Genomic DNA, 21,645 nt, shown 5'->3' on the forward strand with positions numbered 1-21,645 from the left:
AGCTTGTGGAGAACATAAAAAAATATTTAGCTTGTACATGTCCATTTCTTCACCTCTCTGTGTGTGGAGTACTGAACTAAAATCTACTCTGAATCAAAAGACCAAAAGCTATGAGTGTAGCTTTTTTTATGTTTTCCCCCAACAGAAGAAGGACATGGAGCTGTTGGAGCAAGTCCAGAGGAGGGCCACAAAGATGATCAGAGGGCTGGAGCACCTCTCCTATGAAGACAGGCTGAGAGAGTTGGGGCTGTTCAGCCTGGAGAAGAGAAGGCTTCAGGAAGAACTCATAGCAGCCTTCCAGTACCTGAAGGGGGCCTACAGGAAGGCAGGAGAGGGACTTTTTACAAGGACATGTAGTGATAGAACGAGGGGGAATGGTTTTAAACTGAAAGAGGATAGATTTAGATTAGATATTAGGAAGAAATTCTTTACTGTGAGGGTAGTGAGACACTGGAACAGGTTGCCCAGAGAAGCTGTGGCTGCCCCCTCCCTGGCAGTGTTCAAGGACAGCTCGGATGGAGCTTTGAGCAACCTGGTCTAGTGGAAACGTGTCCCTACCTGTGGCAGGGGGGTTGGAACTAGATGATCTTTAAGGTCCCTTCCAACTGAAACCATTCTATGATTCATTCTATGATTCTATGTTGTTGGATCATCAAAAAGAAAATATCCAAACAGCATCTCAATAATAAACGCCCTGAACAGGAACTCAATGGAACCACATGAATCTATTTTTAAAAAGCTCAGAAGAAACACAGACATGATAGTACAGTCACTGAGGATATTATGCTTCTTGTGTTACTACGAGATTTAAAGATACAATTTGCCTAGGCATATTATTTGAAGAATTTTGTAATTTGTAAAGAAAAACAAAACAATTTATTTTTAGAAAATTATCTTGTCTAGCTACAATTTTCACTGGGTAAGTCCTGTCTCACAGGATGTTTACTTTCCGATGAGGTCTCTATCACAAACTCAACTGAGACAAAAAGAGCAGTGACCCAAAGGCTAAGCCCATACCAAAAGCTAGCACTGAGGCTTACTCAAGAAAATACTTTGCAAGAAACTGGGCTGTTTTGAAATCCAAAATCATTCTAGCATCAAATGTGATCCATTAAAATTACTCATTCTGCTACCACAAGCGATTCTGGTCTGCCCTAGTAAAAGCTACTGTTCTTCATTTGCAGAAATGAAGTCCTAAGAGAATGAATCCTCATTAGAAACATGTCCACTCAGTAAGAAGAATGAGCTATGCAATCGCATCCATTTTAATATTGTTTGATATGACATATCAAACGTTTTAATCAGCAGTGCGCTGCTACAGCAACAAAGGCAAATGGGATTCTGGACTGCATCCGCAGGGGCATTACTAGCTGAGACAGAGATGTGATCATCCCACTCTACTTGGCGCTTGTCAGGCCGCACCTGGAGTCTGTGTCCAGTTCTAGTCCCCACAATTCAAGAAAGACATGGACAGACTGGAGAAGGTGCAAAGGAGGGCCACGAAGATGGTCAAAGGGCTGGAGAATCTGCCCTATGGGGAAAGACTGAAGGAGTTAGATCTTTTCTCCCTGGAGAAGAGAAGGCTCTCTCTTCACAAGGAGCCACATGGAGAAGACAAGGGGCAACAGGTACAAGTTGCACCAGGAGAGGTTTCACCTCAACTAAGAAAGAATTTTTTACGGTGAGATCAGTTACTGGAACAACCTCCCCACAGATGTGGTAGCGTCCCCATCACTGGAGGATTTCAAGATGCGATCAGACAGGATGCTAGATAATCTCATCCAGGCTTCCCTTCCCACAGGCTGGACCAGATGGTCTTTCAAGGTCCCTTCCAACCTGGGCTATTGTATGGTTCTATGATATGTTGGACTGAAGCAATCTTTCTTTTAATGCTATCTGAAGTAGTCTACTGCAGGCAGTAATTAAAAGACAACTCTCCAAATTAAATATGCAGGTCTGTTCTCATTAATACATATCTCATTTGCAGCTCAGTGGATTCCAAGTGCTTCTAGCTTATCACACTGCCTTTTAATTTGTTATTTAAAATATCTTTAAACATTCTCTCCTCTAAAATTATGGGGTTTTAACATACAAATTATAAACTTTGCCCTTTGTATATCTCACTGAAGAACCACAGCTGTTGAACACCAATTATAATACTGTCTACTGCATATTACATCTCAAGTTAGCCTATGTAATCCAAGTTCATTATCATATCATAAAACAGTGTTACCAAGATTATTTTCAAACCATGACTAAAAGGATACAGAAGCCTAGCAATCTCAAAACCACATATTGATTAAATTTTAGTTCTTAATTAGGCTGTTGGTCTGCTAAAGGAAAATAAAGGCGAATCAGCTTTCCATCAAGTCTAAATTACCTTTTTTTTTAAAAATAGGTTCATTCTACATCCATAATCTAACTTCTGTGTTAATTAAGATTTGCTTGCCTATGGTAGCAGACTACTTGGAATGCGATATAGACCACAACACATACATAACCGATACAAAAATAGTATTTTACAGCTACTCTATATCCAGAGGGAAAATAACATGCATTTTGAATGATAGTGTGAATTCTAAAACAGAGAAGACGTTTGTTTTGTTGCAGACTTATTCATACCTTAAAACAAAAAAATCGAAAACCAACAAAACATTTTTCTACAAAGTCAAGTTTTTAGAATAATTAATTTAAAAGACTTATCAGCCTCCTCCAATATCTTGTAAAACCTACAGAGAAATTTAAGAATAACCATTATATTTATATAAACTGAATACTCTTAATATCCATTCACAACTCGTAGAAAATTTTCCTAACACTGAATAACAAAAGGAAATAAAAATAGTTACTGTAATATTTCATTCTTCCAGTTCCATTTTAAGATTCTATCGAATGGGAAAAAAGACACTTACAGTAACGCTAGATAAATGAAAGAGAGTTTTTCTGAATATGGCCTTCAACAAGCACAGAAAAAGCATAAAAACACAACAGTATAGCCAGACAGTGCTAATTAAAAGATTCAGGTCCAAACTAGTTTATTTACAAGACAAATACACAGTTACCTACCAGTCAGAAAACAAAAAGGTACATTAGATAAAAATGAATGATGGCCACAGTCCGTACACAACACTGAAATGCCCAATTTATTAAGTTTTACAAGATACTAGTCAGCTGCAGTCAGACAGTTTACTATTCTATCAACCAATACAGGAATTTTATGATATAAGGTATTTTACAGATATACAGTTCAGATGACCTCAGCATTTTCATTAAAAAGTACACTTGTACCATAAGTGTACACTGAAATACCACAATCCACAAGCCCTTTGAAGATCACTTTGATAACTTCCCCTTCCCTCAGGAGCTCATTACTCTCCTTAGTAAAACACAAGTATCGATACACCCAGATCCCTTCGGCATTTTCCTGTATAGTTTCAAATTCATGGACTCTGTCTTACGGTTTTCAAATTCATCTAACTATCAGTAAGCACAGAGAAAATAAAGAGTATATCTAATATAAAACGACATATCTGTGTTTGATTTAAAAACGGGTAATTATGTATTGCTTACCAAGTCCTAAAAGGTCAATAGTGGGTTCTGATGACTTTTTTGGACTTGCTTTAGATTCTGATTGCTGATCCTCTTTCTTCTGTGGCTTTAAAGGGAAAAAAAAACAAACACAAGTAACCTTTCTGGAAAAGATACAGTGCTTAAAAAATTCTCATTAAAGATGCTGCTCCAGTATGAGAAGTAAAAGCCCTTTTCTATATTTGTTTATTATAATGAATTTGATTTGTAATGAAATAAGTCGCAGTTATGGTCATACGGGACACTGCACATGACTGTAAAAAATTATCCTTATACCTTCACTGGTATGTAATAAGTTCCAGGATAGGTTAAAAATATGCTGAAATCTTAAACTGAACCACTGCATATCATGCACTAGGCAAAAAAGCTGTCTATAATTTATCAATTAATATCAGCATCCAAACTATACAGTTCTGCAGCATTAAAGACAAAAATCTTCAGGTTTTTAAAAGCTTAAGTTTAAAAATTAGAAGCAGACTAATGACATTATTTAGCCTTCCTGAAAAGAGCATCTGCAGAACATGCAGACTTTACAGATGCTAAGCACCGATGGACACAATCTGTTTTCATGATCTTTTTCTTTGTAAACCTGAAGGCAAATAAGAGCATTCTTTTCCTTTGGAAGAGGGAACTCCTAGTCTTTTCTTTCCTAGGAACTTTAATATTTAAGTGGTATTGACATGAAATTTGATTATGAAAATGACTTCATAAATCTGTTTATAGTTCTTCTCATACCAATATCAGGCTGATCACATGAATCCATCAAAACATCAATTTTTACAATGAATACAAACTGGTTTATAGTAGTGACATGACAAATGCATTCTCTTGCATGCATTTCATATGCATTTACTTGTACTTACCACAAAAACATGAAGTGGATTAGACGATCAATGGGTACAGCCTTTAACAAGAACAGATTACCAAGTAACAGTGGTAGAGCACTGTCAGGCTGGGCACTGGGCTGACACCAACAGAACCTGCTTTACTCCCACCTTTATCACCCCCCATAACATGGCTTTGACAGAGTCATGGAGGCTCCTGAGGTTGCTCAAGTCATTAAATCTTAGTATTAGGAGAAGTTTATAGTTCAAACACATGGGTACAAAGTTCTCTTTATTTAGGTAATCCTTTACTTTCCTCTCTGCAAACTGGAGATAAAAAGTAACAAGCTTGGTGTTTGTAAGGAGCAGTGAGGAAACCAAGAGTATTCAAAGATGGCCCAAGCAAACAGAAGTCTATCATACTACTGACACTGCTCTTACGGGAGCAAGCCCGCATTGAAAACCTCCAAAAAAGAGCTGCAATGAACTGAACTCCATTTCTGCAGGTACAGGGAACAGGTATCTTCACACTCGAACTGATCCTTGCTAATCTCTCAGAAAACTACTTGCTTCCTCTTGCCAAAAATGTTGACTTATGTTGACTTTACACACCTTGTTCAAGACCAAAATCATTTGGTAAACCACTTGCTGGAAAAATATTCCATGGATTCCCTGATCCTATATTGTATTACAATTTTCATCTTTGAGTATGTGAGCTGAAGAATAGCACACTGATTGCAAATGCTACTCAACATTGCAGAGAAAAAAAAACTTGTATTTGGTATGAGAAAAGAGTGTGGGTTTTGAAAGTAAATTTTTGTATATCAAGAATTTTTTAAAGTGACCATTCAAAATATGTTTTCCATAACTGACCATACCTCAGTAAATATGCCATAAAACTTACATTATTATTATGAACATCAGTCAGAATCGCCAGTGAGTATTTCAGAACAGAATTTATCACAAAAATTTGCACATTTGGTTCCTCTCTGACTCCGTAAGGAACACCATGGGTCACAGAAGCTGTGAAAAGAAGTGTTTCTGACATGTTGCTTGATTTCATGAAACTGACTTCTTTAAACTGAAAAGCAAAACTGTTAGAACTATATGAAATGTGCAAATTTTCATTACTCCAGATTAGGTTTATGATTAACTACCTAAGAGCACAAGTTTGAAATGAATTAAAGCTTGACAGGGTTGGTTTAGAGTGCAAACTTTTCACAGAAACCAGAACACTTTCGCACACATTAGTAAGAACTAAACAGACAGAGTTCAAATAGCACCCTCTTTTAGTTAGTACTTATTACTGTAGCAAGTTAATCTCATTACCTAAACTAAAAATTTAAAATATAGTACAAATAAACTATTTAGGTCCTCTGCTTTGTCAAATGAACATTTTCAATAATTATTAAATGTATATTTCTGTTTCATCACTCTCTAAATAAGGCAATGAAGATACAAGGTATAAAAATACAAATTTCTATAAAAATAAGATCCTTTAAGACACCCTTTTCCAATATCATTACTACATTTCTTGTCCAGCAGTTTCTCTCCCATTTTGCTCCCTTGCCAGTACATAAACTAACAGGCTTTAAGGTTACTTCATAGTTAGTTATTTTAAGAACGGCTGCAAAATTATTTTCAAGCTTGTTAGTACAGAAAGCACTTCTAGACATTAATACTGCATTCATTTCCTTGGTGGAGATTTTCTCCTTAAAGCACTATTCAGCTCCTTTACAGCTACACAGTTTTCACAACACAGTAACCTTAAGTCTGAAAAATGAAAAGAAAGCTCGTAGTCACCCAGCAATTTACCAACAGTTCATCTGTACAATAGCAGTCATGCAATGCAATATTCAGCAGCTATCTGAAACAAAAAAACCTTCCTCTTACCCTTAATTTTACCTGCAATACTGTGCTGTTCTCCCCATTCTCTCACCATAACAAACACCAGTTGCTGGACTTACCTAACCTCCTATCTGAGATTTCAAACAATTTTAATATTCAGGATGCTTTCATTTCTGGTTAAGATGTTACACGCTACATATGAGGGCTTTTGTGCAAACTCAAAAGACGCTTGTTTGGTGCTTAAGGTCTGCCATGATTCAGAGATGGACAGGGACTTCTCTCGTCACCTACACTTAGGCATAAATTAAATAAGGTTGTCACTAACAGGATGAGAGAGAACAAGAAACTTGCATGCATACAATTACTCTTTATTTAAGAATACATAAATAACCCCCCTTTATCATGCTGTTTCTTAAGACAACTCTTGTTCTCTCTTTGGCTCCATGGATCTTGGGCTACCTGATTGTACTGTGGTCCACTTGAAGAAGGTATAATGAAAAGCAACGCCTTACTAAAGCATTCTGCAGTAGAGATCATGCCATATTTCTGGGTCTAGAGCAGAGGACCTCGAGAGGTCCCTTCCAGCCTATATAGTTATGGCATAAACAAGGTGCATTTCTGGGGTTGTTTAGCCTGGAGAAGAGGAGGCTCCGAGGTGACCTTATTGCCGTCTACAACTACCTGAAGGGAGGTTGTAGTGAAGTGGGAGTCGGCCTCTTCTCCTGCGCAACTAGCGATAGGACAAGAGGACACAGCCTCAAGCTTCGCCAGGGGAGGTTCAGGTTGGACATTAGGAAGAATTTCTTTACAGAAAGGGTTATTAGACATTGGAACGGGCTGCCCAGGGAGGTGGTGGAGTCACCATCTCTGGATGTGTTTAAGAAAAGACTGGACATGGCACTTAGTGCCATGGTCTAGTTGACAGGGTGGTGTAAGGGCAATGGTTGGACTCGATGATCCCTGAGGTCTCTTCCAACCTGGTTGATTCTGTGAAGGTGTTGAAACTTTCAGAAAAGAACAAAAAGGGAAGTGACACTGGAGCCACTTGAAAATTTTATTCCAAATCATAAAGGGAAATGTGATGTTTAATTTCTTTTAGTAGTTTTGCTCCTACAGGACTCATACATGACTAAGCTTTATGTAGAAAGTGGTCTTTTGAGATGTTAAAGCTAAATATTGCACACAGTGAGCAGAGAAGTGTCCAACAGGCAAAAAACTGCCTTACAAGGGAGTGACATTTCTTAAACTTAATGTTTAATTTAGTGTTCTGCTTTATCTAAAAATTACCGCATTTTGAGCGGAGCAATATAGCATGATAAATGCTTGGGAATCCTGCTGCACTAAGATTCATCTCAGTTTCTATTACTCGTCTGCTTGACTCCCACAGCAATTATTTTTAAGTACTGACACCAGTACTAGGTAAACTATCCTTTGTCGAGTCCTTTGGAAAAAGCTGCATAAAAATAGGAGACTAAGCAGCATTAAATAAACTAAAAATAGCATTAAAAATCTGCTATTAAAAAGCAAAGTAGAAGGGAACAGGTACACAATTTATTTTCAATTGGAGACTTCAAGGTTACTAGGGCTACTATTTTTTACAACATTCAAGGTTAGCTTAGCAACATACGTGGTTTTATTAAGTGAAGTACTTGAATATAGCAATTCCTAGATATATTTACTGCGGGTCATATATTAACAGCTTCTCATTAAAATCTTCTTTATGGTACTAGTAACTTCTTCTGAAACACTGTCCTCATAAACAGCAGAACATCAAAGCATCTTTGATATACATGCCTTACATTTCCATTTTTCACAGTTGTGACCAATGGTCACTACACTACACTTCAAGGTTATTCTCACTTAGGAGCATTTATTGCAACCAAGCCATGTCCTCTGCCTTAAATTATTCTGAGATTACTGAAAACAGTTTATTTGCTAATATTGAATTAAACTGAGGCCAGAACAGGCTTCAGCTCAAGGGAGGTGATCCTTCCCCTCAGCACTGGTGAGGCCACATATGAAGTGCTGTAATCCAGTTCTGGGCTCCCCGATAGAAGAGACACATGGACATACTGGAGCAAGTCGAGCAACAGGCCACAAAGATGATTATGGGACTGGAGCATCTCTCGTATGGGTTGAGAGATCTGGTACTGTTCAGCCTAGAAAAAAGAAGGCTTGCTCAGTGGGGTCGCATCAGTGTATACAGATATATGAAGGGAGGGTGGGCAGAAGCTGCAGCCAGGCTCTTTCCAGCAGTGCACAGTGACAGGACCAGAGGCAGTGGGCACAAACTGAAACAGAGGAAGCTCCATCTAGATATCAGTAAACACTTTTTATGGTGAGAGTAACTGAGCACTGGCACAGGTTGCCCAGAGATACTCAAAAGCAATTTGCGCTAAGTGACTCCTGCTTAAGCAGGGAGTTGGACACGATGACCTGCAGAATTCCCTTGCAACCTCAACCATTCTGTGATTCTGTGATTCTCTCAAGTGACAGAGCATAAAGGAACTGTCAGCTATTTTATTCACTCTTGGCAGATGTTTTTGCCAAGGCTGAAGGCCTTTCATGCTTTCAGGTACCCTAACTAATAATCTCTTAATTTTCCCAGTGGAAGGAGCTAAAAGCAAATCTTTTCTGGACTACTGTGATTTCTCAGGGGCTTATCCATCTTTGCTGGTGGGATGCCTAACACAGAAACAGTCTTTCAGGATTGGTTTCATAGCAATGAGCCCTTTCCTTTATGAGTAATCACTCCTTCTTACCGGATTTTGTCTCATCTGTACCTACCATAGCCTCTTCCTGAAGCTCTCTCTCTCAGAGATCATTCCACTAGCAGCTCTTCATATTGCTTCAGCAATTAAGTGCAAGTATCTTCTGCAGGAATATCATGCAATATTCATACTCCATACTTAATAAAAGGAAACTGGCAAAAATAATCAAGTTCTACAGCAGGAGAGGTAACAGTTGCTATGAGTATCTCCTGAGAGGCATGCCATGCCAATAGTATGGGAAGGTGAGTACTTAAATGGAGTCAATAAAGAACGAATTAAGGTCAAGAGTAGCTTTTTCTTCTGTTGTCTGATCAGAATTTCTATTTTTATTCTTCTGAAAAGACTGCATGATACATAGGAGACTAAGACAAATGGTACTCCATAAAATATCTGAATTTTGACTTAATATTTAGAAGGTAGACTAATTGTCAAAATATTAGATAATCACATGGATAACATTTTCCTAAGACCTGTATTGACTGCATTTTATTAAAAGTATGTAACACAAATGTATGTGGCTTTGCACTAAAAATTGATAAAGTTGCTATCATGGAAACAATTCCCTCTAGGCTTCTGCTCTGATTCAAATCTCTATTTAGTATCCAGTGACGATTGACTCCCAATTTTATATCTAAATCAAGCTACATCTAAATCCTGCCTGCTGTACATCTACAATACAATAAAAACATACTATGACAACATGGCACTAAAGCCTTATCCATAAGTAGCCCTTAGGTAATAAGATACATCACCTCTCAGTATCTACAGAGCAGATGTTTAAAAAACAGTTAGGAACTTCCCATAATTTTAGATCCAGCAAAACGAACAGTTGAGAAATTAAGTCTACAGATAAGAAGAATGATCTCTTCCCTATTTAAATAAAATGGTAATACAGAAATGAATATTTGGATCTTCACTTAATTTCCACACACTTTCACTGGAAATCTATTGACTTGAAATTGGTGGATAGAACTATGTATGCTGGTAATCTACATGTATCTCCACATTGCAACTTGGGCAACTTTAATGTTTTGTGCTAAGAAACCATCACAAACAAAATTCAAAAGCAGACAACTGTGGAGAAGATCAGGCCATCTGTAATTTATTACAATTTTAAAGAAAGCAAGTGCATGTGCCTGCTGTAATAATTTTATGTAATACAATTTTCTTAGACTCGCATTGAGCTGATGCCTTCATTAGTGGAAGCTGCACCAGCCAGTCTGCTCGTAATTCATAGAGATACTGGCTATGATTTAATCATTCTTGTTCATTTTCCTACCACTAGGAAATGGCAGGATTAATCACTTACCTATCTTGTCCATTTTCCTATCATTTAATCTGAGATTTTGGCAGTATTTTCCAGTTAATCACGTTTTGGTGGAAAAATTACAAAAATTTGTACCAAAGTTTTGAGTTTTATTTTGCTCAAATTCTGACTACATCGTTACCAGATCAAAAGAACATAACTCTAGAAAACTTCTCAATTTACCTAAAATGAGAAAATTTTCTATTCCATCATGAAAGAGTAACTTGTAATTCAACAACCTACATTTAATGTCGCATTGCCGTTATTTCTTTACTCATTTTGTGCAATCATAAAAGTTATCTGAGGTTTCATTTGAAAAATAGGGTAAGAACACTAGTTTAGGCCAGCAAAAAAAGAAAAAAAAAAAAGAAATTTCCTTGTCCCTACTAAGTCTCAATTTAAAAAACAAAGCTCAGTTTTATACAAACTATTAATACTTTTTATTGAACTCTCACAATGCATTGCTCTCAATATACCACTAGTAACACCTTTCTAGTTCAATCTAATTTACATGAAACACTTTTCTTGAGATAGCTGAAACCAGATAAATCAGCAAGTAACAGCACTAATTATTCACACAGCAAGTTCTAGGGTTGATTTTACAGATTTGTTTCTCTCTCTTATATGTTACTCTAAAGCAAATTTTCTAGTAAATAAGGACATTTCTTTGACAAGGACAAGAGAACTGACATCTACTTTATACCATATATTTTGCAAACTAATTGCCCGTACGGGTCTGGCTGGGATGGAGTCAACTTTCTTCACAGCAGCCAGTACCGTGCTATGTTTTCAATTTGTGGCTAAAATAGCATTGGTAACACACCAGTGTTTTAGCTGTTGCTGACCAGTGCTTGCATAGCATCAAGGCTGTTTCATTTTTCCCTGCTCTGCCCCTACAATGAGTAGGCTGGGGGTGAGTAAGAAGTTGGGAGGGGACATAGCTGGGACAGCTGACCTGAACTGACCGAAGGGATATTCCGTACCATATGATGTTGTGCCTTCTGAACTCATCCCATCAACACATGCAATACCGACATAATACTTTTGATAATCCTACCACTTTAGTTTTGCTATCATATTTCTATCAGCCTTTGTTTTGCTAGTTAAAACAAGCCAACCTCTAAGCACCTCTTGTTTAATAAATTCAAGGACTATACACACACACACACTCATACAGACAGCAAAACTTCACCATTATTGGTCCATTTTCTTCATAACCACCTTCTCTTCCCTTTCTCTAGCATTCTAAAGACTTTGCCAAGCAGATACAAGGAGCACATTAGCCAAGTGAATCAGCCTATTTATGGGATTCACCCTACAAATCATCGTGATTCCCAAGTTCTGTTTTCCCATTGAAGCTTAGTGTACACAAGCCTCAAAGCCCTGAATCTGAGCATTATAGTTTTGCAGTAGACTCCTCCAAAGGTAAACTCCCACTCTCTGGAATGGGCAGCTATGTATTCTCCCAGAGACTTAGATAGCAAGTCTGCAGGAGATGGAAGTGTGAAGAACATTAGGTAACACCTGAAGCATAAGTCGCATACTGTAGGAAGTCCAGTGTCTCAGTCGGGCATTTCATCAGATTTTGTTCAGCCAGCTATTTTTGGAGATAACCGTTAAACGAGCAATTCATTCTGCCTCAGAAAAAAGAAAAATAATGAATGCATTGCCAAGTCAATCCTCCTCCTTCCTCTGTACAAAGATTACAGTACAGCCCATACAATGTTGTCTACAAGGGATACAGTTATCTCATGGGCAAGACAAAAAGGAGGGTCAGTACCACCATGACTGATTGTCACACACCTACTGAATTCATATACGTAAGAGGATGCCAAGAGGTCTGTTGCTGGCGTTACCCATACTCCCTTTCTGCAAAACAACAGCTTATCCCTTCCTGACTCTCAGCACTGTACCCATTCGCATGTTTGGCTACTAGGTTTAGAAGAAGATGGGTAGGGGAAGACAAGAGGGAAGTAAAAAAGCTTTTCACCAGCTTGCTTGGTTGACAGAACAGACAACGTACGTGAGGTCTTATGATGTGTTAAGACTCTGAAGGAGAAAAAAATAAGAATATTCAGATCTAGCAGCAACTACATTGCTCTGCAGTTAACCCCATTCTCTTTTTTAATTACTATTGTAGCAAAAGAGGAAAATAATCCAAGTTTGTGAAATTATTAAAGATACTGCAATCATTTCAGAACATTTTTTAATATGACCATACACCTCAGAGCCCATGGTCAGTCTAAACTCTGCATTCATGGGCTACTCTTCTGCACATCCCTGTTCACCAGATTACTCTCCTCTGACAGAGACAGCTGAGGGCATTTTGCACGGGAATTGACAATGGTGAAACAAACTTGTTTGGTAAGGCCTGGTTCAAAAGTGCCAGAACATAGTGAAAATACTGTTAAAAAAATTATTTTTCACTGTAAATGAGTGATTTTGGGAAAAAAAAACTCCATAATGTTAGGTAATTCAAGTTTCGCTTTCCTGCTTCTGTAACCTTATGCCAATTATCTTCATATGTACAAACTTTATGGGTTTAGCAGTTCTAAATGATATATGACACCCAACAGAAATGTAAACCCCCTCAAAATACTTTAAAAACAAGTGGAACTTTTGCTGAAGTCACTACTACAGGATATTCATGTAAATAATTTAGCAGGTTTCAACACCAGCATTTAGGATTAACATTGACCTTATTCTCATTTACATTACTTGAGAGCATTAGAAGGGGCAGCATACATGGTACAAGACATACGCCACATGACTAACAGCTCTGAAGTAGAAAAACTCCCAGGTCAGAGCTGTCATAAGTTACGACCGTAAATATCTCTCCTGCTCTGAAGCAAGATATCAGTCACTGTCAAAAATCTGATCCACCAGCTGTCCAGTACAGTTATCTGCTTCTATTTTTATACTTAAATATTATACACAAAAATACTTGTCTGCACATTTTCCTCAATTTTCTCCTTCAATGAAAAATTCACACGAATCCAGAATGCAGTCTGTTTCATACACATCAGACCTACTCATGCATTTCTTATTTCTACACCCTACCTTAACTACAAGAAGCTTTAAGAAAGCTGAAGATCCATCGAACAATTTAGTGAAAAGCACTTTTGACTTACTTAAAAGCAATTTCCAGTTTACTCACTAGAGTTCATAGATACTTCTATGGTTACTAAACAAAAGTCCTCCTTTGCTCTTATTAGGTAGGAATTGTATGCCTGTGCATAAAGTAATTGGATTCTTTCCCTCTTCATTACCTGCTTGCAATAAAACTTGCAAGAGAGTATAAACATTTGAGAATTCCCATACGAGAAAATAATGTTAGTAATTTACTATAAGCTTCCAATAGGTTTGTAGATATGATTTTTCCTGACAGCTCATATACTTATACTATACAAGTTAGTTAGTCTGTATCTATTTAAAGCATTACTCATGTAGGTATATTAGAATTTTTAAAGAACGTTTTACAGCTTTTGTATCTGACATGTAAATAAGTAAAAACATTCTTTCATAATATTGAATTTAAATCACATTAAAGATGAAACGTGTTGTTCTGTTTACCCTCCTACAAGATACCAGCATTTTTCTCAGACTTGCAACTAAATATGAAGAAACTTAGAAATCAGACTAATTCTTCAAAACTTAGGCTACTTTTAGCAAGTGACGAACTTCTGTTTTGCCTAACTAGGAAAAAAAGTCAGAAAACAAGTATACTACATTGAATCACAAGATATACTACAGTGGTATCACTATGAAGTTGTACAGACTACAGCGACTCTGCAAGCAAACTGATGCATTTGTAATCAAGAGAAAAAACTGCATGTCAACAAAACAAAAAAGCTGCCACTCTTATTTATAAAACTCGAATTACTTCAAACAAACAGCTAACCCAAGAGGAAAATGTAAGTTTATTATTTAAGAGTCTATTGCGATTATTCCAATGAATCACTCTCAGACACCGAACTACTCACACCGATGTAGATCAGCTAATTTAAGGCATTTATACCAAGCAAACCAACAAAACTGAATTGCCTTTTTTTTTTGTTGTTAAATAGGATTCTGTAAACATGAAGGTTATTCAGATGAAACACACTCCCAAAGGAAAACATTTTTAAGTGGTCTTTGATCTACATTTCCACTTTAAAAACCTGGGTATACAGATTTCATTAGATTTTCACCGTTAGGGCAAGGTGCTCGTACAAGATTATGTAAAATGTGTTATATCTTTAGTCATTTGAATTAAAAACTTCATGGCAGAACTAACAGACAGCTCTTATTCCATTAATATGATTTTATCCGGGTCTAGGCTTGTATGTTAATAACATCTACGGAAAGTGGATTAAGACTATTCCTTTGCTATTACTTATTGACCACCCAGTACTACCATTTTATTTTAATTGAATTTAAAATTTTAGCTCAGATCTCATTTACTTTAGTCAATGTATTCCAATAAGGCTTAAAACCTTTCATGTCTCATACTTTGCTAAATCAATTTAGCTCTTTTCTAGTATATGCATCAGACATTCTTAGAGGCCTTTTTACCTTGCTCAAAACAAGGTGCAGAACTGTAGAAGCATAATTTCCTAAAATGACGTTATCTTTCTTTTTATACTTACTGCCGAGACTATGGCAAAATATCAAAGATTAAATCTTTCTCTTTAAATTGTCTTATATTCACATATTAAACCTATATAATAACCACATTTGAAATAATAGTTGCATGCATTCATTTTCAAATATATGATGTTCTTTAAGCTGACAGGTTCGGAATAGCGTCTGAAAAAAAGAGAGCAAGCTCTTTCTCCTAAGTTTGACACGTGAAGAAAAGTGCCAAAAGATTGCAAGACGATTGCTAGGTAACAGTCACAACAAGAAGTAGGAACCTGAAGCTGAGCTAGAGATGGCAAGACTGCAGAGAAGAACAGGCATATAGTCTGAGTGCAGAGGTATCAAAATGTTCTTAGGATTCTGGGGGCAAGGATTTGAGCAGAGTTTGCTGCAGCTCTACATCTTTGAAATGACTGCATTTGAACCCAGAAACAAGGACCTGTTTACAAGGACACAAAAGGCAGAGGGAAAAGCTGTTTATCAATCCTTTTCCTATTTTGTGTTATCTCGTCGTGGAACTTGATTTAGATAAAACCCAAGCATTCTACTTCTAATCCAATAAAACCCTTTTTTAAAATCTTTTAGAATAAATCATTATGAAGTAGAAAATCTCGAGAGATCCATGTTAAAGATGTAGCTGATCCAGTGTCCCATTACGACATCTATAAATTGTATTAGGGCCAAAGTGTTTTAATGCACCTCAGTTCGCAAGCTGTGAAATGCAATAAACATGGTTTGTATCTTTACAAGCTGTTTTAAATACATATTCAAGTTTTAGAAGCACATATTATGGTTACATGAACTCAGCTTACATATTTCTACTCCATTGCTATTGAGATCATTAGCCTGGGCAAGATTACAATAACGCAGCTGTATTAGTCCCAGTTCCTCATTAAACTGTTTTCTTTTATAACTTTCCTTCTAAAAAACCTTTCAAGTCATACATAATACAACATCCGGGTACCCAATCAGAACTAAGGGGTATGTATTTGCAACTCCTTCTTCACGTATCTCCAGACAAGAATGAGCTGTTTCAGGCGTGGCAACTGACTGAGCTCATTGGGGAAAACCAATCCAATCCAAGCATTGCTCTCCATCTCTATTCGTGAAGATATGGTTTGCATTCTATTCCTTAACTATAGCAAAAGTGCTTTTTTGCTGAAAAATGCTTTTTGCATGAAACTTAAGTTCATCCAATATCAAGACTGTACACCCATAGCCAGTCATCAGCTCAGACCTTGGATCTTTCCAGATGCTGATACCCTACTCGCTGGCTAGACCAGCATGAAATTTGCTAGCTGTTAAATGTGTGTGAGCACAATACGGGTGTCTCCAGCAGCTGGTGATCTGTAGACACGCTGCCTTTGCAATAGGTGGCTTCTAGATGCTGGTCTCTCCAGTTCCTGACCCTTGGGTTCCTCAAACCTACAGTCTCTTTCCAGTGGCCAACAGTAACCTCTTACCCTACTTGTCTGGTAGTGCAGCTTGAAGCTTGCTGGTGTTCACAGACAGACGCAGAAGAGACAATGCACTCGCACACAACATGGTTGCAAATAGAATTTGGTAAGAACATAGGACAGCCTACAGCAATCAAGTGCTGGGCTCACACAAGGTTACTGCCCAGCAACCTGCATATACATGACTGGCCCTTTTTATCCCCTTCGCCTCTCCTTCCTCATGCTTGTTCCACCCCAATCCACCTTGATTCCTCCATTTCCCTGCTTTTGGTCTGTCACCTAAACATCTCAAAATAAGCTTCATAAAACATCTTCTGCCCTATCCCTTTTCCCTCTGCACCCCATAGTAAGTCCTATACCCTAGTATGCAATCACCCCTTACTTGCCTGGGGTTCCTGGGACAGAATCTCTTTCCTTGACCAACCTCACCACTCTCCTTCAATGGACCTAGAAAAGCAAATCACTGTGCTCTGTTTTCACTCCTTAGATTACTGCAGTTCCCCTCCCTGTCGTTCCTCTGATTTTTGCAGTCTTTTAGTCACACAGACTTACAGCATCACACTGAATATTGTTTCATATAAACCACCTCTGAATTAGGACTTTTCCTAACAGGGTTCTGCTTCTTAGAGTGCTGAACTGATACTCTGTACTTGTATCTTTTCTATCATTGTGACAAGCAGTACAATAAAAACACTTTATAAAGTCTAAGCATACTATGTCTACAGAGATGCATTTAAAAAAAGCCTCTCAGTTAGGTCCATGGAAATTCAATCCTGTCACTGACAGCTACTCAGACTGAAACAACCCCGTAAGTTAATTTTTCTTACATCAGTTTGTTCCTTTCTTTTGCTGCTATAGTAGTTAGAAGCAAATTGGCGAGTACTTTATAATCCTCATATACAAGTACATAATTCTGTTTCACAAATGCAGAACTTAGTAAGATGGAGAAATGTTTAATAAATCCTTATGCATCATTAGCTGTTCAGGGCTACGACCATTAGCTGTATTAGTTTCTTCTGCCAGTCAAGTTTTTCCCTCAGATTTGTTCTCAAATTTAACCACTTTGAAGCAATTACTTTAGAAGCTAATTAATTTTAACCTTTCACAAGCAATACCAAAATGCATTTCCCTTTACTCGAGTAAACTCCATTTTCTTCATCTTCACCCTCCATATCATTATAATCTTTTAACAACAATGCTGCTTTATCAAGAAGCATTCTAGCCACAATCCAGTCTAGCAGTCTACACCTCAACTGGAAATAAGTCAAACTTCTTTCTGCTTTTAATCCTCCAGTTTAAACAATATTAACCTATAGAAATTAGCAGGAATTAGCAGGGCTCATTTGGAGAGCTTTAAACTAGATTCGAAGGGGGATGGGGTAGTAGCTGGGCTTGCACCACTGGGGCAACGCTCTAGTGTTGAGGTAGACCAGGAGGCCCCCCATCCCCCTCGGGTGAAATCGGTGTGCCCAGCTCGCTCCCTGAAATGCCTGTACACCAATGCACGCAGCATGGGGAATAAGCAGGAGGAGTTAGAAATCCATGTTCGGTCGGGGGGCTATGATCTAGTGGCAATTACAGAGACTTGGTGGGATACCTCGCATGACTGGAATGTGGTCATGGATGGCTATGTCCTGTTCAGGAAAGACAGGCCGCTAAGGAGAGGTGGTGGAGTTGCTCTTTATGTGAGTGAGCAGCTAGAATGTATTGAGTTCTGTCCAGGGGCGGATCAGGAGCGAGTTGAGAGTTTGTGGGTGCGATTTAAGGGGCAGGCTGGCAGGGGTGATACTGTTGTGGGTGTCTATTACAGGCCACCGGATCAGGATGAGGAGGGTGATGAGGCCTTCTACAGGCAGCTGAGAGCAGTCTCGCAATTACAGGGCCTGGTTGTTGTGGGGGATTTCAACTACCCTGATATTTGCTGGGAGGCCTACTCAGCCAACCATCCTCAGTCCAGGAGGTTCCTCCAGTGCGTTGATGATAACCTTCTGATGCAAATGGTGGATGAGCCAACTAGGAGAGGAGCGCTGCTGGATCTGATCCTCACTAACAAGGAGGGTCTGGTTGAAGAGGTGAAGGTTGAGGGCAGCCTTGGTTGTAGTGACCATGAGATGGTAGAGTTCAGGATCTCATGTGGCAGGAACAGAATAGCTAGCAGAATCACAACCCTGAACTTAGGGAGGGCCAACTTTGGCCTTTTCAAGCAATTGCTAGGGGAAATCCCATGGGACAGGGTACTAGAAGGTAAGGGGGCCCAAGATAGTTGGTTAGCATTCAAGGACTGCTTCTTCCGAGCTCAAGATCAGAGCATCCCAGCAGGTAGGAAGTCAAGGAAGGGTACCAGGAGACCTGCATGGTTGAACAGGGAACTGCTGGGCAAACTCAAGTGGAAGAAGAGGGTGTAGAGATCATGGAAGGAGGGGCTGGCCACCCGGGAGGAATAGAAGTCTGTTGTCAGAGGATGTAGGGAGGCAACTACGAAAGCTAAGGCCTCCTTGGAATTAAACCTTGCAAGAGAGGTCAAGGACAAAAGAAAGGGCTTCTTCAAATACATTGCAGGTAAAACCAACACTAGAGGCAATGTAGGCCCACTGATGAATGAGGTGGGGGCCCTGGAGACAGAGGATAAAAAGAAGGCGGAGTTACTGAATGCCTTCTTTGCCTCTGTCTATACTGTTGGAGGCTGTCCTGAGGAGCCCCGGACCCCTGAGGCCTCAGAAGAAGTCAGGATAGAGGAGGAATCTGTCTTGGTTGATGAGGGCTGGGTCAGGGACCAATTAAGCAATCTGGACGTCCATAAATCCATGGGCCCTGATGAGATGCACCCGCGGGTGCTGAGGGAGCTGGCGGAAGTCATTGCTAGGCCACTCTCCATCATCTTTGCTAAGTCGTGGGCAACGGGAGAGGTGCCTGAGGACTGGAGGAAAGCGAATGTCACTCCAGTCTTCAAAAAGGGCAAGAAGGAGGACCCGGGGAACTACTGACCGGTCAGCCTCACCTCCATCCCCGGAAAGGTGATGGAACAACTTGTTCTTGGTGCTGTCTCTAGGCACATCAAGGACAGGGGGATCATTAGGGGCACTCAGCATGGCTTCACCAACGGGAAGTCATGCTCAACCAACTTGATAGCCTTTTATGAGGACGTTACCCAGTGGATAGATGATGGTAAAGCTGTGGATGTGGTCTATCTCGATTTCAGTAAAGCGTTTGACACGGTCTCCCACAGCATCCTCGCAGCTAAACTGGGGAAGTGTGGTCTGGATGATCGGGTAGTGAGGTGGATTGTGAACTGGCTGAAGGAAAGAAGCCAGAGAGTGGTGGTCAATGGGACAGAGTCCAGTTGGAGGCCTGTGTCTAGCGGAGTCCCTCAAGGGTCGGTACTGGGACCAGTTCTATTCAATATATTCATTAATGACTTGGATGAGGGATTAGAGTGCACTGTCAGCAAGTTCGCTGATGACACAAAACTGGGAGGAGTGGCGGACACACGGGAAGGCTGCGCAGCCATTCAGAGGGACCTGGACAGGCTGGAGAGTTGGGCGGGGAGAAATTTAATGAAATATAACAAGGGCAAGTGTAGAGTCCTGCATCTGGGCAAGAACAACCCCATGTACCAGTACAAGTTGGGGACAGACCTGTTGGAGACCAGCGTAGGGGAAAGGGACCTGGGGGTCCTAGTGGACAACAGGATGACCATGAGCCAGCAGTGTGCCCTTGTGGCCAAGAAGGCCACTGGCATCCTGGGGTGTATTAGAAGGGGTGTGGTTAGAAGGTCAAGAGAGGTTCTCCTCCCCCTCTACTCTGCCCTGGTGAGGCCGCATCTGGAATATTGTGTCCAGTTCTGGGCCCCTCAGTTCAAGAAGGACAGGGAACTGCTAGAGAGAGTCCAGCGCAGAGCCACGAAGATGATTAAGGGAGTGGAACATCTCCCTTATGAGGAGAGGCTGAGGGAGCTGGGTCTCTTTAGCTTAGAGAAGAGGAGACTGAGGGGTGACCTCATTAATGTTTATAAATATGTAAAGGGCAAGTGTCAAGAGGATGGAGCCAGGCTCTTCTCAGTGACATCCCTTGACAGGACAAGGGGCAATGGGTGCAAGCTGGAACACAGGAGGTTCCACATAAATATGAGGAAAAACTTCTTTACGGTGAGGGTGACCGAACAGAACAGGCTGCCCAGAGAGGTTGTGGAGTCTCCTTCTCTGGAGACATTCAAAACCTGCCTGGACGCGTTCCTGTGTGATATGGTCTAGGCAATCCTGCCCCGGCAGGGGGATTGGACTAGATGATCTTTCGAGGTCCCTTCCAATCCCTAACATTTTGTGATTCTGTGAAAACTTTTGGATATTTTGAAAAAAGAATATTTTAAAGCATCCTTACAAAATGTTATGATCCCTAAAACTTGAGATTCACGGCTTCAAAGATCCTGAAGTTTTACAACTGGCCCTTCAAAGTGACGTCACAAGGGCTTTGACTTACTTGCTCAGGCACCCATTTCAGCATTTATTCTGACATTCAACCAAATCAATTTATTTTACACCACTAAAATAGCCTGTGTTTAAACAAAGGAAAAAAGATACATTGATACCTACTTACAGTGTAAACTGAGGATTAAATACATAAGATAAGAACAACTGCAGGTTATCTTGAGCAGAAGCAACCCATGTTACTACACAGTGTAAAATACACTATCTGCCTAGCAGACAAGCCTGCAGTAACTTACTCTGACGTGAAGTACAACATCCTCAAGCTGAGAGATACCATAGCTGCTGAGCAGAGAGGTAGGAAGATTTATTTTTCAACAACAGTACACTGACAACTAGCATGGAGACCAACCTCAGAAGTGCCCCCATATTCTAGCTGCTGGTGCCAATTTTATAAAAGAAAGATTTCAAGTAAAACTGAAAGAGAACCCCATTCAGTTGCAACCCTTTTTTCAACAGAGACAGGAGGCAATTGGTTGCAGATGGGTTAACAGTGTTGATTTAATTTTGTTCCATACCTGTCATCTCCTTTTCTACAGCGAGAAACTGTTCATTTACTTCAAATTCTGTTAAGAGATCCTGCCTCTTCCACAGCAACAGTGGTAGCTCCCAAATACCTTTGAGCTAGTTTTGTGAAGACATAGCGACATAACAGGATGAATGCCAGAGCCATAACGTTTCCTGTGCAACTGTTCCTAGTGTCATGAGCAAATATCAAAACAATAAATTTAACAGTCCAAATAAACAGTC

At 39.5% G+C, this 21,645-nt stretch overlaps 1 protein-coding gene across 2 annotated transcripts in view; it reads right to left on the reverse strand.

Moving 5' to 3' along the window:
- The window catches only part of SMAP1 (small ArfGAP 1), a 109,430-nt gene that overhangs the window by 19,751 nt on the left and 68,034 nt on the right, over positions 1 to 21,645 (reverse strand). For both annotated transcript variants that reach the window (XM_068401196.1, XM_068401188.1), the window contains one exon: positions 3,571 to 3,655. In XM_068401196.1, coding sequence (XP_068257297.1) covers positions 3,571 to 3,655 — 85 coding nt within the window. The remainder of the gene's footprint in view (positions 1 to 3,570; positions 3,656 to 21,645) is intronic.

The sequence above is a fragment of the Nyctibius grandis genome, chromosome 1 (genome assembly GCF_013368605.1).
Source record: "Nyctibius grandis isolate bNycGra1 chromosome 1, bNycGra1.pri, whole genome shotgun sequence".
NCBI classification, from domain to species: Eukaryota; Metazoa; Chordata; class Aves; order Nyctibiiformes; family Nyctibiidae; genus Nyctibius; species Nyctibius grandis.